The sequence below is a fragment of the Leiobunum rupestre genome, chromosome 6 (assembly GCF_980474605.1).
Source record: "Leiobunum rupestre chromosome 6, qqLeiRupe1.1.hap1, whole genome shotgun sequence".
NCBI lineage: Eukaryota > Metazoa > Arthropoda > Arachnida > Opiliones > Sclerosomatidae > Leiobunum > Leiobunum rupestre.
In genome coordinates, this window is record NC_143389.1 from 12,986,789 (window position 1) to 13,007,034 (window position 20,246).

A 20,246-nucleotide genomic window follows, 5' to 3' on the forward strand; every position below is an offset into this window, starting at 1 on the left:
CTCTCTTCATTGCCATTTTATTCCACATTCTATCCAGCTGCAAGAACAGATAGAAGCGAGTGAGAACTAACAAACACGATGTACTCTTTTTCGAGTTCCACCCCTTGAAAACCCTATTACGTCACCAATGTTAACTGACTATTGAGAAAACGCGTGAACTTTCACGGCGACCACTACCGAAGCTACGTCTGTGACGTCACGTGCTTTTAAAAAAGTATTAACTGGTAGCACTCTTTATTGAGCGATATGTCATAGTTGCTAAATTTACAAACTGTGGTATGAATTACTTCATAAATTAATATACTTCATATTTTTTAATAATATTAAATTTTTTTATAATATAATTTTATAATATAATTAAAAATAATAATAATAATAATAACAAAATAATTTCTATTAATTTAGGATGTTAATAATATGTCAATCTTAATATTTAACATAACAAACAATAATTAACGAATAATCAGATTCCTCATTTATAACACCACCGTAATCCTTAAAATCACTAAATTAAATTAAATATATTTTTCTTATGTTTTTACAGCTAAGAACCTTTTCATTTTAATAATAATGTGAAAAACTATTACTAAATGGCTAGTGTACCGTGAAATAATAACTGATAATTTAGGTCCCCGTACAGAAGTATGATATGTGACGTAACATATTGCAGTGACCCTAGCCTGTTCCTTCTAATATTTAGTAATGCTTTTACAAATCCCCCCCCCCCAACGAAAAAGGACCGAAGCCATGAGGGTACACTAGAACCATCACTTAATAATAATGTTGATCCTTTTCTTGAATGACTATACATTTTCGGTGGACTTTATTTTTAGTCCTTAGACCTAATACGTGGTGTTTGCCTGGTCGTCATAGTGAGCGCGTGCAACGAGCCCTAGCCAGGCGTCGGCCCTACAAGGCGTCGGCCCTACAAGGCGTCGGCCCTACAAGGCGTCGGCCCTACAAGGCGTCGGCCCTACAAGGCGTCGGCCCTACAAGGCGTCGGCCCTACAAGGCGTCGGCCCTACAAGGCGTCGGCCCTACAAGGCGTCGGCCCTACAAGGCGTCGGCCCTACAAGGCGTCGGCCCTACAAGGCGTCGGCCCTACAAGGCGTCGGCCCTACAAGGCGTCGGCCCTACAAGGCGTCGGCCCTACAAGGCGTCGGCCCTACAAGGCGTCGGCCCTACAAGGCGTCGGCCCTACAAGGCGTCGGCCCTACAAGGCGTCGGCCCTACAAGGCGTCGGCCCTACAAGGCGTCGGCCCTACAAGGCGTCGGCCCTACAAGGCGTCGGCCCTACAAGGCGTCGGCCCTACAAGGCGTCGGCCCTACAAGGCGTCGGCCCTACAAGGCGTCGGCCCTACAAGGCGTCGGCCCTACAAGGCGTCGGCCCTACAAGGCGTCGGCCCTACAAGGCGTCGGCCCTACAAGGCGTCGGCCCTTCAAGGCGTCGGCCCTTCAAGGCGTCGGCCCTTCAAGGCGTCGGCCCTTCAAGGCGTCGGCCCTTCAAGGCGTCGGCCCTTCAAGGCGTCGGCCCTTCAAGGCGTCGGCCCTTCAAGGCGTCGGCCCTTCAAGGCGTCGGCCCTTCAAGGCGTCGGCCCTTCAAGGCGTCGGCCCTTCAAGGCGTCGGCCCTTCAAGGCGTCGGCCCTTCAAGGCGTCGGCCCTTCAAGGCGTCGGCCCTTCAAGGCGTCGGCCCTTCAAGGCGTCGGCCCTACAAGGCGTCGGTCCTGCTACCCATGCTGGATTTGTCACCTGGCGTAGGGCACTATGATGATAGGCCTCCGGTGGTATGGTCTCTGTTACTAGGTACACCGGGCTATAAATTCTGTCACACTATAGGCGTCGGTCCCGCTAGGCATCGGTCCCGCAAGGCGTTGGTCCTGCAAGGCGTCGGTCCCACAAGGCGTCGGTCCTGCTAGGCGTCGGTCCTGCAAGGTATGGGACCGACGCCTTCAAATTTTGTTTAGATCGCGTATTTTTCTAGCTAGAGTCGCGTATCTTTTTGGATGTGACGTCACTCCACACGTAGCTATTAATAATTAATTTGAGTAATGGGCACACTCATGCAGCATCGTTATAAACTGATCGCAATATTGGGACAAGAACGTCGGTTAATCAGTGACAATGGGACTTTCGGTTTTACAACCATTTCCAAAATGGCGAAGATAGCCGATGTCAAATGCTTGACGATTTTTGAAAGTACGATAAAGTATCACACGATTCCGAAAATTTAACGTACGTAGTAACATTAGTCACATTAGTTGGTTGCATTCGTATTTGAAGGTAGATATATTATAATTAGTTTTTAGAATTTCGTATTTATCACAATCGGTCCATCGGACTATCATAAGCCGAAATCGGTCAGTGCCATACTTATGATATTATGTCAATATGATATGAATTATAGAGTAATGGCAGTGCTACGTCACACGACGTCACCCATGCTTTTTCCTATTCATAAAAATTCGTGCCCACAATGGCGGCCATGGCCAAAGCTACGGAGTGCTACTACTCTAGATACAAGGAAAGTACGTATGTTTTATTTAGCAAGTACCCTTGGGCCATCATTAATTGCATTTTACAGAAACGTATTATCGAGTTAGTTAGTTTCTACTCCCTTTAAATAAACGATGCCTATTAGCAGAATTGAGAAAGATATTACTCAATATAATGAACATTAATACAAAAATTAATATTACTACATTAGCATATTACCCTGTAACATAAATGTGTCATTAAGTCAGTTTCAGATCCCCGATTAAAAACCGACTCAAATTTATCTGAAAATGGGAAAAACTTTCGATGTAATAAAAAAAATACAACTACGTGCGAAGTTACTTCGTATTTAAACTCCATTTATTAGAAAGAGGTCAAATATGCAGTTATTTGCTAAAGCGGTTTCTACTCCGTGTCTTTATTTTCTCTGTATTCTACCGCTACCATACACATGTTATCATGTATGTTACTTGTAAGTTGTACAATTAAACCTCAAATAGAAACGGCTCTTTTTGGAACGGAGCCAGAAACGCGAAAAGAAGTTGTAGAGCCGATTAGCACCACACACAATTGATTTCAGGGCCACTATTTAAAGATACATTCCTGAGATTAAAATTATCGCGCGCCGATAACAGATATATTTCTAATCGAATGGATAGGGCCATTGGAAATTCACTTACAATTCTAAAGAGCCGATGTGTGAAGAAAAACATTTGGTTCACACCTACTTTTGTCGGGTTTTTGGAGCGAAAAAGACGCGTATATTTAGGTGAAACTTAGTATCACGATAAAATGGCCAAGGCTTTTCAGACATGGATATTATCTTTCGTGTACGGATTGTTGGTGCTTATGAAATGCGCTGTAAGACTCATTCGAATCGGAAGAAGTCGCTTTTTCGAAATTAAACAGCGAGAAAATGATCCGCAATGTTTGGTGGATCCTGTTCTGGGAAAACACGGATACGTCCAATTGAAGGTAGCTTCTTCCGCTGGTTTCAAACTCTCAATCGTGTATATTGCTCTCTGAAAAAACCCTAACCGTGGCGTTTAATTTTCCCGTTAAAGTTAAATTTACTAGGGAGAGTCCTTTTAGATTTTGGAATCGCTAGCGACTGAAAAACCAACGATTCTCATATAGAGACTGTTACTGGATTAAAATAAAGACGGGTTAAAACAACAACAATTTATTTTAGAGAAGCAAAAATACGTAAAGTTACAAAATAATAAGGAGATCTGTTCTCGTCCAGTCTCACATTTCAACTGCCTGCTATTCCTTTTTTACAGCGCCTTTTTCTCCAACTGGAGGCAAGTTTTTGAACATGGTGGCCGGGAACAGAACCGAGGAGGATCCCATTGTCCCTCTCTCTTTTATCGAGGCGATTTTTCGGTATTTCCTCAAAGAGCCCGCGTGTCATAAATGGGCTTGGTGCTGCTCTGGGCCCAAGTTTACTTTAATGAGTGCAACTGCACTCGGGACAATAGCAATCCTCGATCGTTCCCCATCCGCCACCACTCTATTTTATGACTCTTGGCTTTTAAGGCCAAAGGGCCTATTTTACAATATTTTGTCATGGAAACATTTTAGACCAAATTATTATTAGTTTTTCCTAGCATTACTATACTTTAAATTTTGTCCTACATTAAGTTTTACCTAAAATTAAATTCAATTAGAATTACAAACCCAGAGTTTTAACAGCTATCCTCATATTGATCATTATTCAAATTTAAATTTAGAACTAAACAAGATATGTTATAGCCTGTAATGATTAGCTAAACGTACATTGCTTTAAACCAAATTACAATTCATAATTAAGGAAATTTGTGTAAGTCAGAAGTCAGAACCGTGTAAGATCCAACTTTGCAATTTAAAATATCACCTTTTTCCGAGGGGCAGGTCACTTCCATTTTGGGTGCGTCGACTTAATCATAGTAAAATGATTAAATCAGGGTAATCGTGATTAATTCAGGGTAATCAAGATTAAAAAATCCAATCACGATTTAATCAATCTAATCACGATTTAAACGAGATTTAATCATTGTAATCATGATCTAATCTTTTTAATCAGGATTTAATCATTTAAACAGATTTAATCATTTTAATTAGATTTAATCATTTTAATTAGATTTAATCATTTTAATTAGATTTAATCATTTTAATCAGATTTAATCATTTAATCATGATTAAATCAGATTTAAACATTCTAATCATGATTAAACGTGATATAATCAACTTAATCGTGATTAAACGTGATTTAATCAACTTAATCGTGATTAAATTGAATTTAATCAAAATAATCACGATTAAATCGGATTTAATCGTTTGAGGGGTGCGTCGTTAATCAAGGAAGTGATCTGCCCCTCGCCTTTTTCAAGGTTAATATCAACATTTTGGAGGTTTCGATAAACTGACCTTTTATTATTATAAAATGTGAATCATTTTAAAGGTCGAGATGAACACTTTCAAGGTTGGGATCGACATTCGATAAATACCGGCTATTTAGGCAACACTGATTTAAAAAAATATAATTGAGAAGTTCCGCCATCTTGTCTAACATTTTCGTGAATACCACCTACATCCTATTCAAAATCAATTATTTGGAAATCGCAACGTTAACGTCATACTGCAAATAAATTATCCATAGAGTACATGTTATTTTCTGGTTGGATTATTATCAATGTTTAGTCAAGTTTTACTAGAAAAATTAAAGCAGGGTTATTAAATATAAGGAGGTTAGATTATGGAAGCTTTTGGATGGTACGGTTGGTACCCATATGTCAGACTTGATTTCTTCAAATATCCCACCTTTTATCGTTATTGCGGCGAAAGGCCATACAGGTAGATATTGTAATAACTTTGTTAATTTCAAAATATTAACCGAAAATATATTTTATAAGTAAACAATTTTTATTAAATTATTTTCATAATTAATAGACCCCATCCTTGTTTTGTTATTTCCCTCGCGAGCTTCTATTATCTGCCGTATTGATTTATATTTATATACTTATTATGGAACACGCGTCTCTGGGTTCATGTTAATTCAATTTACGATAATAGGGCAATGACCCAATTCGCTCTAAAGCCTTGGTTTGAAGCAACCAGATATTTAATTTGAATGGGCATAAATAGGTTCAAAATTTAAAAATCGTATTCTACAAGTTTAGCGAATAGCAATAGAAATTTCACTCGAAACGTTTTACAAAATAAAATAAAACTCTCATAGAAAAGGTCATCACTTAAAATAATATATACTGAAAGTTCAATATGACCATACCAAATTGAATATTATAATAATATTTACGAGCGAACTATATCTAATCGAATTAGCTTAAAATAGCTAATTTTTTCACTAAATTATTTGTACTTCTATCAGGATACGAAAATTCATTACGTGACCAAGGGAGATGAGAGTAAACCATTGATGTTATTCGTGCACGGCTTTCCCGACTTCTGGTACGTCTGGAAGCACCAAATCAAAGAATTCTCCAAAGACTATTGGTAAGAATCACGGTTATGTTTTTTATGTTATTATAAGAATTATCACAAGGCACCACCTTAGCCCTAAGTCACCGAGCGACTTTTGAAGCCATTAATTCAGGTAGCTAAGCTCCACCTTGAATCGGCCGCAGTGGCATTCATTTCACGTCACAGATCACGAGGGATAATGCCACACGATCCTGCGAAATAATCACGTGACCGCCATAGGCGTCTTAATGTCATGGCTGACCTATACGCGTTACCATGGCTACGAACACAAGCCACACCCACGAGCAAGCTACGAATTGTTTTTTCTTATCAGTTGCATTTAAATTAAAACAAAAGTACATTTTGAATGTAAAATTGCCCTGAACATCAGCATGACCATAATAATATTTATTTCTACTCTTTAAAAGTTGAATCCGTAAAGATTAAAATTTTCATAACCTTCAAAAAATAGCTCTGTTATGATTATATCTCAATATAATATTTTAAAGAAATAAATTATTTCAAGCTTTAACAATTTTATACAGTTAGCGTACCATTTATGTGTTCAACATTTTTTAAACCAAATAACACTCCATATAAATGCTACCTGAGCAAAAGGCGAGAAACTTGACTTATGGAAAATATTTGAAGAATACATTACATGAAGTCAATTTAACTAATTTTTATATTACTTGAATTACTGTTTTAAAAGATATCCAATATCAGATTATTATTGTCATTATTCTGGATTCAAAACAGAAACCGGTCTGATTGTTTCCGAAAGAGTTCTTAAGACTTTTTCCTACGTAGCGCAATATTGTTAATTTATTTTCATTCAGTTGATTCAGATGGTAATTTTTCGAAACCGTCTTCAACGATAACATTTATTTCCTAGACAATAAATTTATCGCATTCTTTAATGAAAACCAGTTAAAATAATAACAATATAATACACGCAGGCTGCCTTTTAGTAAGCAAAAGCAAATAAAACTACATACATTATCCTTGGATTCATAATATAAGCTTAGGGTTATATAAGCTTTAAACCAAGCTTTATCCTCCAGACTGCAGCGTTAAGTTTATTTTCTGACAAAGATCCCTGTCATCGTTTCATATTTATTGTTTAATTGAATTAGTTAAACAATCTTTAACGTAAAGATTACAATACATTACCTTGTCAATTTAATTTATAAGGAAAAACAGTAAATCAATTTATAACTGTGGTATCCAGCTTGGTCTAAAAACGCCACTTTATTTCTAAAACCCAAAGCCACCCAGTGACTACCTCCGGTACTACTTTTTTTTCTTCTAAATACGTCACAATATTAAGATCCAATGGAAAGCTCCCGCGGTTTTTGAACTCTCGCAGAATGATGTGTCATCAAAATAACATGGGTTCAATGAGAAATGGAATACTTCCCGCGAAGGGTTTATTATGGACTTCTGATATAATATATACTGCTGGCAATACATCAAACTCTTATATAATAAATAATCTTATAAGATAATTTTCTTTCTGTACCCGGACCTCCTTTAAAAAGGTCTTCTCCAAAACTCATTGAACTCGTTTGCTTAAAATTTATTGGAGAAATAAAAATTGTAAAATAGTTTCCATTTCTTTCCAGTGTCCTAATGTGCTCTAATATGAATGGTCTTTTTCGTCAAAAATATTTATAGCGTAGTAGCGATGGACTTAAGAGGCTATGGCCAATCCGAGAAGAAGGAGAAATTGAGCGACTATGAAACGCAATACATCGTCGAAGACTTATTCCAAGTGATCAAGCACTTTGGTAAATTGATGAAAATAAAACTAGAATTTTAATTTTACTAAATTAATTTACATTACTCGATTTTTTAAGCCAAGGGCTCTGGAAAGGCCATCGTGGTCGCTCACGACTGGGGCGGCATTCTGTCGTACATGTTGACAGCCAAATACCCGGAAGTGGTCAGTCACCTAATTGTGGCCAATGTCCCCCATCCAGCTGCTTTTGCCAGGGCAATTGCAACCACGTGGAAACAGTTCATGATGTCTTGGTAAAGTGCATTCAAAAAAACTTGTTGAGGTTAACGGTAATAGTTAGTGTAGGGAGCTGTTGGCTCGTACGCGTGGCATGCAGGGCTTTCCACCACCCTCCTACGCATTGTAACCCGGCCACCTGTTTAAGGCATTAAAAGTCGCTAGATGACTTGGGCCTAAGGTGGTGCCTTGGGTATTAGCCTAGCTGATCATTATTATTATTATTATTAAGCAATATCCTGGTATTCAAAAGTAAATAATTGAAATGCGTTTTTTGGGATATCATTCTCTATAATAATAATATAATTATCCGTGAGAATTTTGCTTATCGCATTGTGAGAAATTCAGAAAATTGTCACAGCATGGACTAATTAATTATTATTATTATTATTAGAGTTTATTCTGGATAAACTTTGCGTACATTTTTTTGTTTATGATGTTTCGTAAAAACATGAATTCTAAATTTATTTTAATGTCTCTCCCTTCTTAGCCGTAACACTTACAAGAATAAACACTGGTTTTTCAGTTCGTAGAACTGGTTTTTGTATAATGTATGTCCCTTTTTCAGAAGGAGAAAAAATATTAAATGGAACGTAATAATATTTATTTAGGTGAAACCAAATTGGTTTCATATGAAAACACTGTTTAGAACAGCGAAGACTTAATAAAGTATTTAATTTCTAGTCAGATTTTAAATAATAATACAAAATCTAGTTGCAAATTGAGTTTGTGCAATAAAATAATTAGCGATTTGACCTGTATGTAATTCTAATTTTGTTATTTCTGGCTATTTCGTTCTCAATTAATCGTTAAGACTTGGATGCTTATGTATACTTTTGGTAACTTGATGACAGCGAAGAGGCCAGTGTAATGGTTAAGGACGCACATATAAAACTAACGGGCATGAGTTCGAATCTCGTTACCGCATATATCTTTTATTAATTTTTTCATTTTAATTTTACTTTCAGTTTGAACATTTTCTCTGCTTTTTAAATCAAATATTTTATATCAAATAATTTATATTACTTAAATTCCTCGAATAATATTACTTAAATTCCTCGAATAATATTACTTAAATTCCTCGAATAATATTACTTAAATTCCTCGAATAATATTACTTAAATTCCTCGAATAATATTACTTAAATTCCTCGAATAATATTACTTAAATTCCTCGAATAATATTACTTAAATTCCTCGAATAATATTACTTAAATTCCTCTAATTCATTTTGGGCTCCCAACGCCGTCTCGTTTCAAAAAAATTACTAAGTATTTTGGAATAGACGGTAAAATAAATTCCAACAGCTTCCCAGCCCCTGAAGGGTTTTTGAATTTGGGGGTACGAAAAAAGGGAAACGTTTCGTGACAGCATGGCTGCCAGCCTCTCCGCTTCGCGACTTTAATTGTCACTGAAATCATTTCAACCGTTTTTCACGTCATTACGATTGATCTCAGTTAATAATTTGTATTTTAATTTAAAGAATTCAAGTTATAGGTAAATTTACAGTTAAACAACCATTTTGTCTAGCTTTTATTCCCGAAATATAACGGTCAGTTTACTTAGATGGCGCCACGTGCTCTACGAAGAATCACGATTTAGATATTTGTTACTCGGCGAAAGTTAAAAATTGGCCTCTGCGCATGCTCCAATACCAACCAATCCGGTGTTCCCTCCCTGGCTAGTGTCCAGTTTTTAAGTGGAAATGACGGTTTAAAATTCCACCCCCATTTATTTTACCGTCTATTGCTGTATTTGTTCTATCCGCTGTGCCCCGGCGCCTTTCCCGTCTCGTATTCCCTCTCTCCCTTCTCTGAGAATGGACCGTCTCCGTTTCCCCCTCAGTAGCGGCGCTAAGGTTTTTTCACAGGTGGGATAATTATTTTGTGGCCCCTAAGGGGCCACAAAATTCTTAGGGGCATGCACGTGTCCCCTCCAGGTCAGATACAAGGTCAGTAGGGGGTGCAAAAAACGCGACGAGAGCCGCAACAATAAAACGACCTTGCTCTTCTCGCTTCCTAGAAAATTTTGGATTTTTTCGATTTCACCACTTTTGCGAACTATGGTCAATCCAAGGTTCCCACTAAGGGCCACAAAATTCTTAGGGGTGTAATTTCCGTAAATTCCCATAAGCCCCTTTCTTTTCAACTTTCTCTCAATTTCCGCTACCTTCCTCCCGAATCTATATGTTTATGGTCTACTACGTTTTTGAGTAAACAAATTGATTTTGAAAGATTTTTTCCAGAAAAACGTTTCTTCGCAATAAAACAAATTTCTAGAGATAATGAAAATTCATAAATTAAAATATGAGGCTTCTTAATTATGAATATGTGGCCCTTTTAATATAAATATGTGGCCCCTCTCAGAAATGCACGGGGGCTTAAGCCCACTTCAGCCCACCCTTAGCGCCGCTACTGTTCCCCCTTTGCCGCTCCCCAAGTAGCCGGTACCGCGAAACGGGAATTCGCTAAGAGCGTCGCCAAAAAAATTCGAATTTCTTTAAACTAATGATTAAGCACATAAAAAACCCAATTAAATCGAAAAGGCACAGGTTTCCGACGTCAGGAATCCAGTGGTGGTTTTAGATTTCGCCTAGGACAAATAGTTTTAGAGATATAAAATACCTATCAAGTTCCCAACTGATAAAATGTTCAGTGGAATTAAATTGAGCTTCAAAATTGTAAATATAACCATGAATATATTTAACAATGAATATACAGTACTGTATAAGAAGGCCCTAGTACGATGTCGCTTTGAAAAGGGCGGTAGCTTATGAGCCGAGTGACGCGATTTACATGTTTCTAAGCTCCAATCAGGAGAGACTAGGAAATGACATTTTTTAAGTCCTCGATAGGTCATAGCAGACGGTATTATTTGCAGGGCCGTAACTAGAGAAAATGGCGCTAGGGGCGAGCTGCAATTTTGGCGCCCCCTAGTATAATAATATGGACCAAATTTGGCGCCCCTATACCCTATCGCGCGCACGGCGCCCGGGGCGGCCAGCCCTAGCTACGGTCCTGATTATTTGTTCCGGAATTAGCTTCGACGGGCTATAATCATGTTTCGGGATTTATGACGGTTAACAGATGAATGTATTTCAAAAACTGTCATATTGAAACATGTCAGAAGTCGCTGTACGTGATATACAATTGTTAAAAGTAATTTTAACAACCGCATGTTGCGTTTTTCGATAATCTAGAAGTAAAAACAGGCCCGGTAACCTTAAACGGGAATTGGTAAAGGCCTAGGACTTGTCTTACGTTTTGGCATGTTTTTGGTTTATTCCTTCACTACCTTTCCTTCTTCCTTTAAAACCAAAACGATATTAGGTAAATAATTTGCCAGAAAAATCTTTAGAAAACAAAAATTAACCACCAATTTAAGTCATTATTAACAATTATTTCCTTAGTTTTTCAAAAAGCCCTAACTCGAGCTAGGTTACTGAGCTGTCGTCTGCTTTCTTTTTTTTTCCTATTTCCGGACTAATGCCGTGACTAGATAAGCTCCAACCCTAATTCTAGGTACTACCAGCCCAAGGTTAGTAAATTTTAGGCTATAAAAGGTTGCCTCGATACGCTGTGGTTGCTAAGGGCTAAGGTTGGTACCATCGTGACGTCATTGAGATGAGATGCAATTGAAAATTAATGGGATCTCATCTGGGTGAAGTCAGCAACAGACGAAATTTGGAGGCAATCCAAAAATTCTTTCAAACCGTTTCTCGATCGAGACCCCGTTGCTACCAGCCGACCCTATTGCCGTTGTATATTCATTGTTAAATATATTCATGATATAACTATAAGATTAATGATACAGTAATTTGATTTATTTATGTAAATTGTACCGTCTGAAACACCATCCGATGAAGGTACTATAAAACTTAGATTTTCCCTCTTTACCATGGCGCTATCTATAGTGCAATGGCGAAACTAAAAGCGCTAGAAAACGCATAGTCGACTATGGAGAGCAATCAAATTTTTTCGACAAACTCGCAACGGCACAAAATCGAAATAAGGCTGTCGCAACTTTTGATTCGTAAGTCCACTTATTTACATATTTTTAAATTTTACCCATGATACCTCGCGGTAGGCGCCGTTCAAAGTTGAATATTTCGATGAACTGCTGTTTTTAATTTTAACATTCCTCAGAATGTCAGATAGGAGCAACAAACACAAGGAGAACGCAGTGTTGTGTACAAATTTCATTGGACGAACCTTTATGCTGAACCTTTTACGGAAAGGGGGAAAACAATTTCGGAATTTTCCCCTTCCGACGGCAGCAGACGCTGAAGCCTCTAACCAATGAAAACTATACCCAAGAAAATGCACGACCTTTGACGGGTTGCGTTCTCCTTGTGTGGGGTGCTGTGTTTGTTGCACATAGATGTCAGTATCTATCCATTGGAAAAATTCCTTATCACGCGTTACATTATATAGGGTTATATAATTTTTTTATTGTTATATTTATGAATGATTTGGTATGATTAAATTATTTCTTTTGTTCTACCTTATACTATTTTTGGGTAATTTAATATATTTTTTAAATGAATCCTTATTTTTTGGGCAGATTAAATATAAGCCATTGTAAAGTTGGGCTCGTTGCAGAAACGATCAACTTTCGAAATGTTCAGGTCTACTTCGAAGTGGAATTAAAACGATTGTTTTTTCTGTTTTCCGCAGGTACATGTTCTACTTCCAGTTACCGTATCTTCCGGAAATGACAATGAAGTCCGAAGACTTGGTTTTTGTGGATCGATTTTACAGAAATGGGAGAAAAAAGCTCTTAACGGAAGAAGACACTGAAGCCTACAAATATGTTTATTCGAGACCTGGTACGAACGAACTCTCACATTCAATAATTTAATTCAGTAGTGGTCTGGTAGCAAACTGAAGTTCCTGCTTGAACTTTAAACCGTTGTATAAAATCAGCTACGGGTGTGTTCCCCCTTTGTTGTATCACTGCGTTACCAGATTCCGAAAGCCCGATTATCGTACAGAGCTCAGTGGCGTAGCTGAGAACTCAGAGCCCCCCCGCAAAAATCTCTATTAGGCCCCCCTTTTTATTTTTTTATGGTTAGCAGGCCCCCTCACGAAGCTCGAGGCTCCACCCCCCGCACCGCAGGCCTTGCGGACCATCAGCTACGCCACTGACAGAGCTACGGTATGGATCGTATTTTCAAAAATTGGGATCGTACGGCTTCTTAACCCCATCTATTCATGAAAACTCCCCGAAAATAGTCTAGTCTGTGACTAGGAATTTTTTTTAATTTACATAAAAAGATTTAAAAATAAATACATTTTACGATGTTCGGTGTATGGAAATTATAGATCAATCGTTTTATTAGTTTAATTATAAACCAACGACTACCGGGCTACCTTTCACGAGCTGCACTTACTCCGATCCCTGGAACTAGGCTGTGCCTGAATTTCTCTAATTCTACGGTAGAAGTCGGAGCTCTGCTGATTTGTTACTAAATATGACTAGGCGGATATACGGGCCTGATCGTATTTTATGTCGGGATTGTATTATAGACGTACGATCCCACCTTCGGATCGTATATCGTACCGACCGCCTAAATATCGTACAAATACGATCCAGATCGTACATCTGGCAACTCAGGGGTCTCATAGTTTGGCAAGATTTTCGACGGATAAAAAATTATTTATCTGACAAACCTGTGGTCTAGATATAACTCCAAAAATATAAGGTATATTCCTGTTGGATAGAATCCTATTGGGTCGAATTCCCAATGGATCGAATAAAAAAATATACTTTCCCAATTGATCGAATTCTAATTTTGCAATCTCATTGGGTCGAATCCCATTTATTCGATAATTGAATTTGAAAATTTCGCTAGGTTAGGTAAGGTTAGGTTAGGTTAGGCTAGGTTAGGATAGGTTTCATGCTTTCACTTGTGAGCAAACAAAATGTCGGTCGAATGGGAATCGGTTGTATGAGAATCAACCCAAATGAGCACCGACCCAATGGGACAAAAGCAAAATTTAATATGTCTGGCCCACACAAAGAACGAAAATTAGCTTCAGTTTTGGAACCATAGTATGAATGAATAGAGAAAGTTGCTAGTCCCACAAACTTGGTCGGATCGTTTTTGTGATATGTAAGAGCGCCCATTCAACCATGTCCATATAAAAGAGTACCTAAATAATTTTTCGATAGCACTTAAAGGTAGTATGAACTATGAACTAAATGGAAAATGGAAATATTGTATGCTAATACGCACTACGTCTTGTTCTAACGTAACGAGCTCGAATCATTCTTAGCTTCTGTTGAACCTGGCGGCAGAAAGGTGAACTTCGTTGATCAACTAGACCACTGGAGGGCGATTTTTCAATTCCCAAAGTTAAAATTTAAAATTAGCTAAGAACTGCGGAAAGTATTAATTTTGTCGTGTTTATTTTGATGCATAATTATTGTTTATAGTTTTAATGTAAATCGTCGCTTAAAATAGTATAAGATGTAGTATATAGGGGCCTTTCGCAAATTACGCAACGTAACGAAGGGTAACCATTGGGAAGACCCCAGCCCCGAAATGACCCCACAAATACTCAAACTCCCCTCAACTATATTAGTAACATAACCTTAAAATTATTAAATTAATTTAAAAATTAGGAATATTTATCTTTTGTTTACGTAATTTTACAAATTAGGTAATTCACTTATGAATGTGAAAAATAAATACAAAATTGAGAGCGTTCTTTAAAGTAATTGATAATTTGGGTTCTGCTATAATTCGGAGTCGAAAATGTTTTTATCGCGTTACGTAATTCGCGAATGCCAGAAAATGTCAACTGTAAACATTTTTCCAAGAGTTGTAAGACGGAAAAATTTCCGGAAAATGACCGAAGCCTTTATTCCGGAAACTTTTCCGTATTTTCCCGAAAAAATAAAAATAAAGGCTTTCATTCAGTGTATGCCTAATAGAGTGTTGTCGTCTGAAACCCTGCGACGTCACCATTGTAATTTGCTTTTTGATAAAAAACGGTAAACTGTCATGGCGGCCACTATTAACACTACAGCTGTGACGTTACAAGTTTTCAAAATCGTATCAGACGACAACACTATATTGTTCGCGAATTAAAATTTCGTGGCATTTTCATTTTTTCGAATCCAAAAGTAAAACCAAGGAACCCTTAACAGAGCGAAAGGCAGCACAACGTGAAAAACCCGGCTGAATTTTCCCTCTCCCGCTTCGCCAAATATCAGGCTCTATACCGTCATGGATTAAATAACCTTACAGGGATAGTTCTCTGTAATACATTTTACTATACTACGAGTTGAAGATGTTGGTTACAAACGAGGCTGCCAGATATTTTCGCCGTCCCCTCAATTTTACCCCCTTTACCGATACAAATCCGGAACAAGATTTTTTGATACGTCGCCATCTCGCGGCGACTTTTGGTGAATTTAATATTTTCCAACGGTTTGTTTTATTACATTTGAAATTGAAATATTCAATCGTGGTCAGTACCTCAGTGGCTCTGGAGCTTCCTGGTTAAATGTGAGAAATAATAAGTACTGTAAGCGACCTTTTTCATATTGTTTTTAAGCCATTTATGTGTATCACCTAATTTTTCGTTAAATTGTTTATAGGCTTTCAAACTGTGAACAAGTTTTCAATAGATAGGCCTTGGCTTACAAAAATAATAATTTCATCAATCGCGATTGCACCCCCTTTGCAATTCCCCCCCCCGTGTATCGGTAAAATCAAGACTTCCGGTCGTTGACAATTCTGGCCACCAGGGTACGTCTCGAGCAAATATTGTACCCCAGAAAACTATCCCTGTAAAGTTATTTAATACATGATACCGTAAAGCGCAGGCGCGAGTGACGTACTGCGCCACGTGTTAAGTGTTCCCTGCTCACCCGACCTCTCCAGGTGGAAGGGTTAAGTCCGGCATGGTTAGCGCTGTCAAAATTGTCAGCAGGTACAATGCCTTTGAGAACCGCGAAGTCCGAATTACGAGGTGACCGTCGCTATCAATATAAGTACGTCACTTATTCGAAGCGCAGGCATGCGCAAAGGTAAAATAAGCCTGGGCGTTTAGAAACGAGCGAGAAGGTATTTTCGGACGCTCTCCGCCGGGTCGTTGGCTTTCCCTCTGTTAAGTGTTCCCTGGTAAAACTAAACCTCTAGACTAGTCTAGAATTAAAAATCTTAAAAAGTAATATATGTTTAAGTTTTTTATTTTTCCGATCTTTTCAGAATTTAATTTTTATGATCTTTTCAGAATTTAATTTTCCGATCTTTTCAGAATTTAATTTTTCCGATCTCTTAAGAATTTAATTTTTCCGATCTCTTAAGAATGTAATTTTTCCGATCTCTTAAGAATGTAATTTTCCGATCTTTTCAGAATTTAATTTTCCGATCTCTTAAGAATTTAATTTTTTCGATCTTTTCAGAATTTAATTTTTCCGATCTCTTAAGAATTTAATTTTCCGATCTTTTCAGAATTTAATTTTCCGATCTCTTAAGAATTTAATTTTTTCGATCTTTTCAGAATTTAATTTTCCGATCTTTTCAGAATTTAATTTTTCCGATCTCTTAAGAATTTAATTTTCCGATCTTTTCAGAATTTAATTTTTCCGATCTCTTAAGAATTTAATTTTCCGAACTCTTCAGAATTAAATTTTTCCGATCTTTTCATAATTTAATTTTTCCGGAAAATTAACAACTCTTATTTTTGATGAACGATTTCAGACGCTTTGACTCACGCGATCAACTATTATCGAGCAAATGTAGGAAATACGTCTTCACGGGGGAAGAGCGGCCAGTCGCGGATCAGCTGCCCGACGCTTCTTTTGTGGGGCGACAGAGATCTGGCCCTGTCACTCGAATCTGCGCTGCAATCCGCCCTGTTCATCGACAAGTTCCACCTGAAAGTATTGAAAGGAGTGTCTCACTGGAGTCAACTGGATGCCGCCGACGAGTTCAACGCCAACATGCGCACATTTCTTAAAGAAAATTAGTTTGGCGCGAATGGTATTGTCAAAAGTAAATAAACTAAGTTGACATTCAGCCATTTTTCTTTAAAAAAAAACTTGTTGAGGTTAAGGGGGAAGACTACAGTGGCCATTGTCTAATTGCGCGCTATTTCAAGCTGAACGCTTTTAATTTTGTATTTTAACTTATAAAATTAATATTTAAGTGTAGAACAGCCTCTTGTTTAGTGCTTAAAATAATTTTGACAATTTTAAATTTAAAAGTAATTAAATTATTACGTTTTAATTCGGACCCCCGGAGCTAAACAAGTTGGGCGCCCAAACTACCCTTTAGTTAGGACCTTATATCTCGTTAACTATTAATATTAGAATTATCCAAATTATTTCAAGCACTAGAGGAAGGTTCAGCCTAATAAGAAAAATATAATTCAATTATGTAATTGTTAAAACAGAAACGTTCAGCTTGAACGAAAAAGAGGCTTTTACTGTATTCTTACCCCTTAAGGGGGAAGTCAGCAATAACTCTAGAAATAAGACGTTCTTACGGCACTCCCTAATTCGACAATAATTAAGATATTAAACCTCGGTTTTTTGCATAATTTTGTTAGAAACCTTAACTAGTCAATGATCGAAGATTTATATTCGAATTTCTTTTTAATATTTAATTTCAAATATTTTAAAAACTATAGTATTTGGAAACTGACAGCCTTGAACAAATCTTCACTAGTGGACCGATTTTTTAGATTAAAACTGCTCTCCATAGGTTTGACATAAGTCTAGTTTACGATTGAAAATGGCACCGCTAGCCCAAGGAACCAATTTTATAATCAATTAAAACCGTATTTTTGTGTAGTTAGCCTAACTGACTCGTGAAGTCGCTACGGTCTCGGTGAGCGACTCATTTCTTATAAAATAACAAAATTCAAATGTAAGGCGCTAAAGTATCGTTTTATTCCGCGAGCTAACATTTCAGCGCGAGTACGTTTTTTAACTTTAACAGTACAATGAGTTTAACTAAATCACGTGAAATTGAAATAGAAATATTTTTCTGACAAACCAGCAAGAGACGTGTTTCAGCGCCATCTCGTATTTTTTCCCAGAAACACAAAACCACTTACTTCCGCCTAAAAAATTAACTCAAAAGCCTTCGAAGTTAATTTATCTGATATTTGAGTTAAAGGTTTAAACTTCAATCGAGAATAAGAAATAAAATTCTACAAGAACTAACAAATTAAAACATGACACCTTATCAGTAATAAATAAAACTTAAATCCTTATCAAGAGAAAACCTGCACTTTTATCAATTAATTAAAACAATGATAACACATTTTAACGAATAATTTATTTTTCAATGTTTTGTTTGAGAATGGCCCACTCGGGTCGAGAGTATAGTTCATGGCACTTGTACATCAATTTTTAGAGCTGTATACCAATTCCGAACAATTCGAATGATTTTTGAAATCATACGCTCTCACTAACGTTATCAAAACCCTTGTTTAATAACTTAAGAATATTTCTACAAATAACTTGTATCCAAAAATAATCAGTGGCATAGACAAGGGGGGTTTCCGTGTCCAAAACCTCTCTTGGGTGTAGCTTTCGCTGTACTAAAATTTAACCCCCTTCCCGACCCCTCTCAGGTATTTTACATAGTTTGAACCCCTCCCTGGAGGGATTTCTGGCTACGCAGTGCCGTCCTTAGCTTGTTGGCGCCCCAGGGCTAATAATGTAAGGGGCCTTTTTCATAGGGCTTGGTCTTTATTGAATACTATACAATTAAATAGGCTTCGAGCTTAGGAAATATAGCGCCATCTGCTTTAATATTCATCAACATAATACGTGAAGAAATAGCAACTTTTGAATTTCAATGTTTATCGGTTGAAACTTTCGGCTATCGTGAAGATAATTTGAACAAGCAGACAGCTCTCGTATATTTCATTTAAGACTCGGTCAGAAGGCGGCGATATTTGTACCCACAGTTCTAACTAGCATATAGCCTATTACAAAAAAGACAAAGGAATAGACGGGCCCTTCCAGAGAGTGCGGCGCCCTAGGACTTAGCCCTACCTAGCTCAATGGTAGAGATGGGCCTGGTGATACACCCATCGTGGTCCTAAACGTAAGATTTGAGTGCCCTTTCATTGCCATAAATTTATATAAGTTATCATCAAAATATTTAAAGTAAAGGTACTATTTCAAAATAAAAAGTGACCTATAACGTTACCAAGAATATATTTATTATCTACTTAAGGATAATATTGAGGTGTTTTGTAGCGTTGTTCCTTATGCCCGTAAGCTCCTTCCCCTAATGAGATTGGAGCCAGTGGCGGCGTAAGGGGGGGGGGGCTGCAAATCCGAACGATTAAACTTGAAGAAGACGGACCCGTGAAAACTTCTGAACGATCTTGGGGGGTGTCACAAAACACTGCCGCCGCCCCGGGGACCCAGCCTTCTTCGATCGTGAGGTCTGTCTCCAAATGGTCCTTCTCCCTTATTTATTTAGCTATCTAAATAAATTCTTGGTGTTACTACATATTTTGAATTTTTTTCTTCTTAAATGTACGCGAACATGTAATTCTAATATTCGGTCTCCATGCGTCGAATATAAATTATCTGTTTCCAACAAACATTTATCAAAACAATACCCTTACAGAAATACCAAGTTATAGCCTGAAATTCAAAACCATTGATGGATATGGTAATATTTCAGTCAATGATACGATCAAGTATAGTAAATTTAAAATATAATTATATACTTGATTTGGTTTATAATTGGCAAAAAAAACATTATTTATTGAAAACTAAAGGCGAAAACTGTAAGATAATTTTTGCTTCGATAAGCGTTTTATACCTTTAACTGAAAAGTTTTAACTTTTGAACTGACCAGGAAGTTGGAGGGTACAATAAGGGTTAGTAGCCCCTAACAGTTACATATTTGGTAAATACACTTGACCCCTCCCCAGGGTCCTACGCCCCTGTTCTGAGCTGCCATTTTAAAGGATTGACTAGCTTAGAAAATCTATTCAATTTAGGGGAAATAATATTGTAATGTTTCCTTATACTAAAAATCTGGTAACCTTGACATCAAAAGTAAGTACATATAGATCATGTGTTCCACGCGATGTTTGAATTTCGAAATGCAGACCCTCTGAGCAAACAGGTTTAGTATATTCTCTCACATTAGTCATATTATCAATTTCCCAATGGGCCTAAAGAAAAGGGCTTTGCAGATCAGAGTCTGGAGACTCTCTAAAGGCCAAAAGATAAAGAGGGAAAATTGATAACTCTGTACAGATAAGCGCTGTGGAACATTTTG

The 20,246-nt window shown here is 37.4% G+C and overlaps 1 protein-coding gene across 1 annotated transcript; it reads left to right on the plus strand.

Annotated features, from left to right (window-relative positions):
- The first annotated feature begins 3,202 nt into the window (after positions 1 to 3,202).
- LOC149939309 (epoxide hydrolase 4-like) lies at positions 3,203 to 17,006 on the plus strand. The gene is made up of 6 exons (XM_090177436.1): positions 3,203 to 3,469; positions 5,865 to 5,989; positions 7,634 to 7,746; positions 7,816 to 7,990; positions 12,649 to 12,800; positions 16,689 to 17,006. The coding sequence occupies exons 1-6, from the start codon at positions 3,287 to 3,289 to the stop codon at positions 16,955 to 16,957; spliced, it is 1,017 nt and encodes a 338-aa protein (XP_090033562.1). The 5' UTR covers positions 3,203 to 3,286; the 3' UTR covers positions 16,958 to 17,006.
- The last annotated feature ends 3,240 nt before the right edge of the window (positions 17,007 to 20,246 follow it).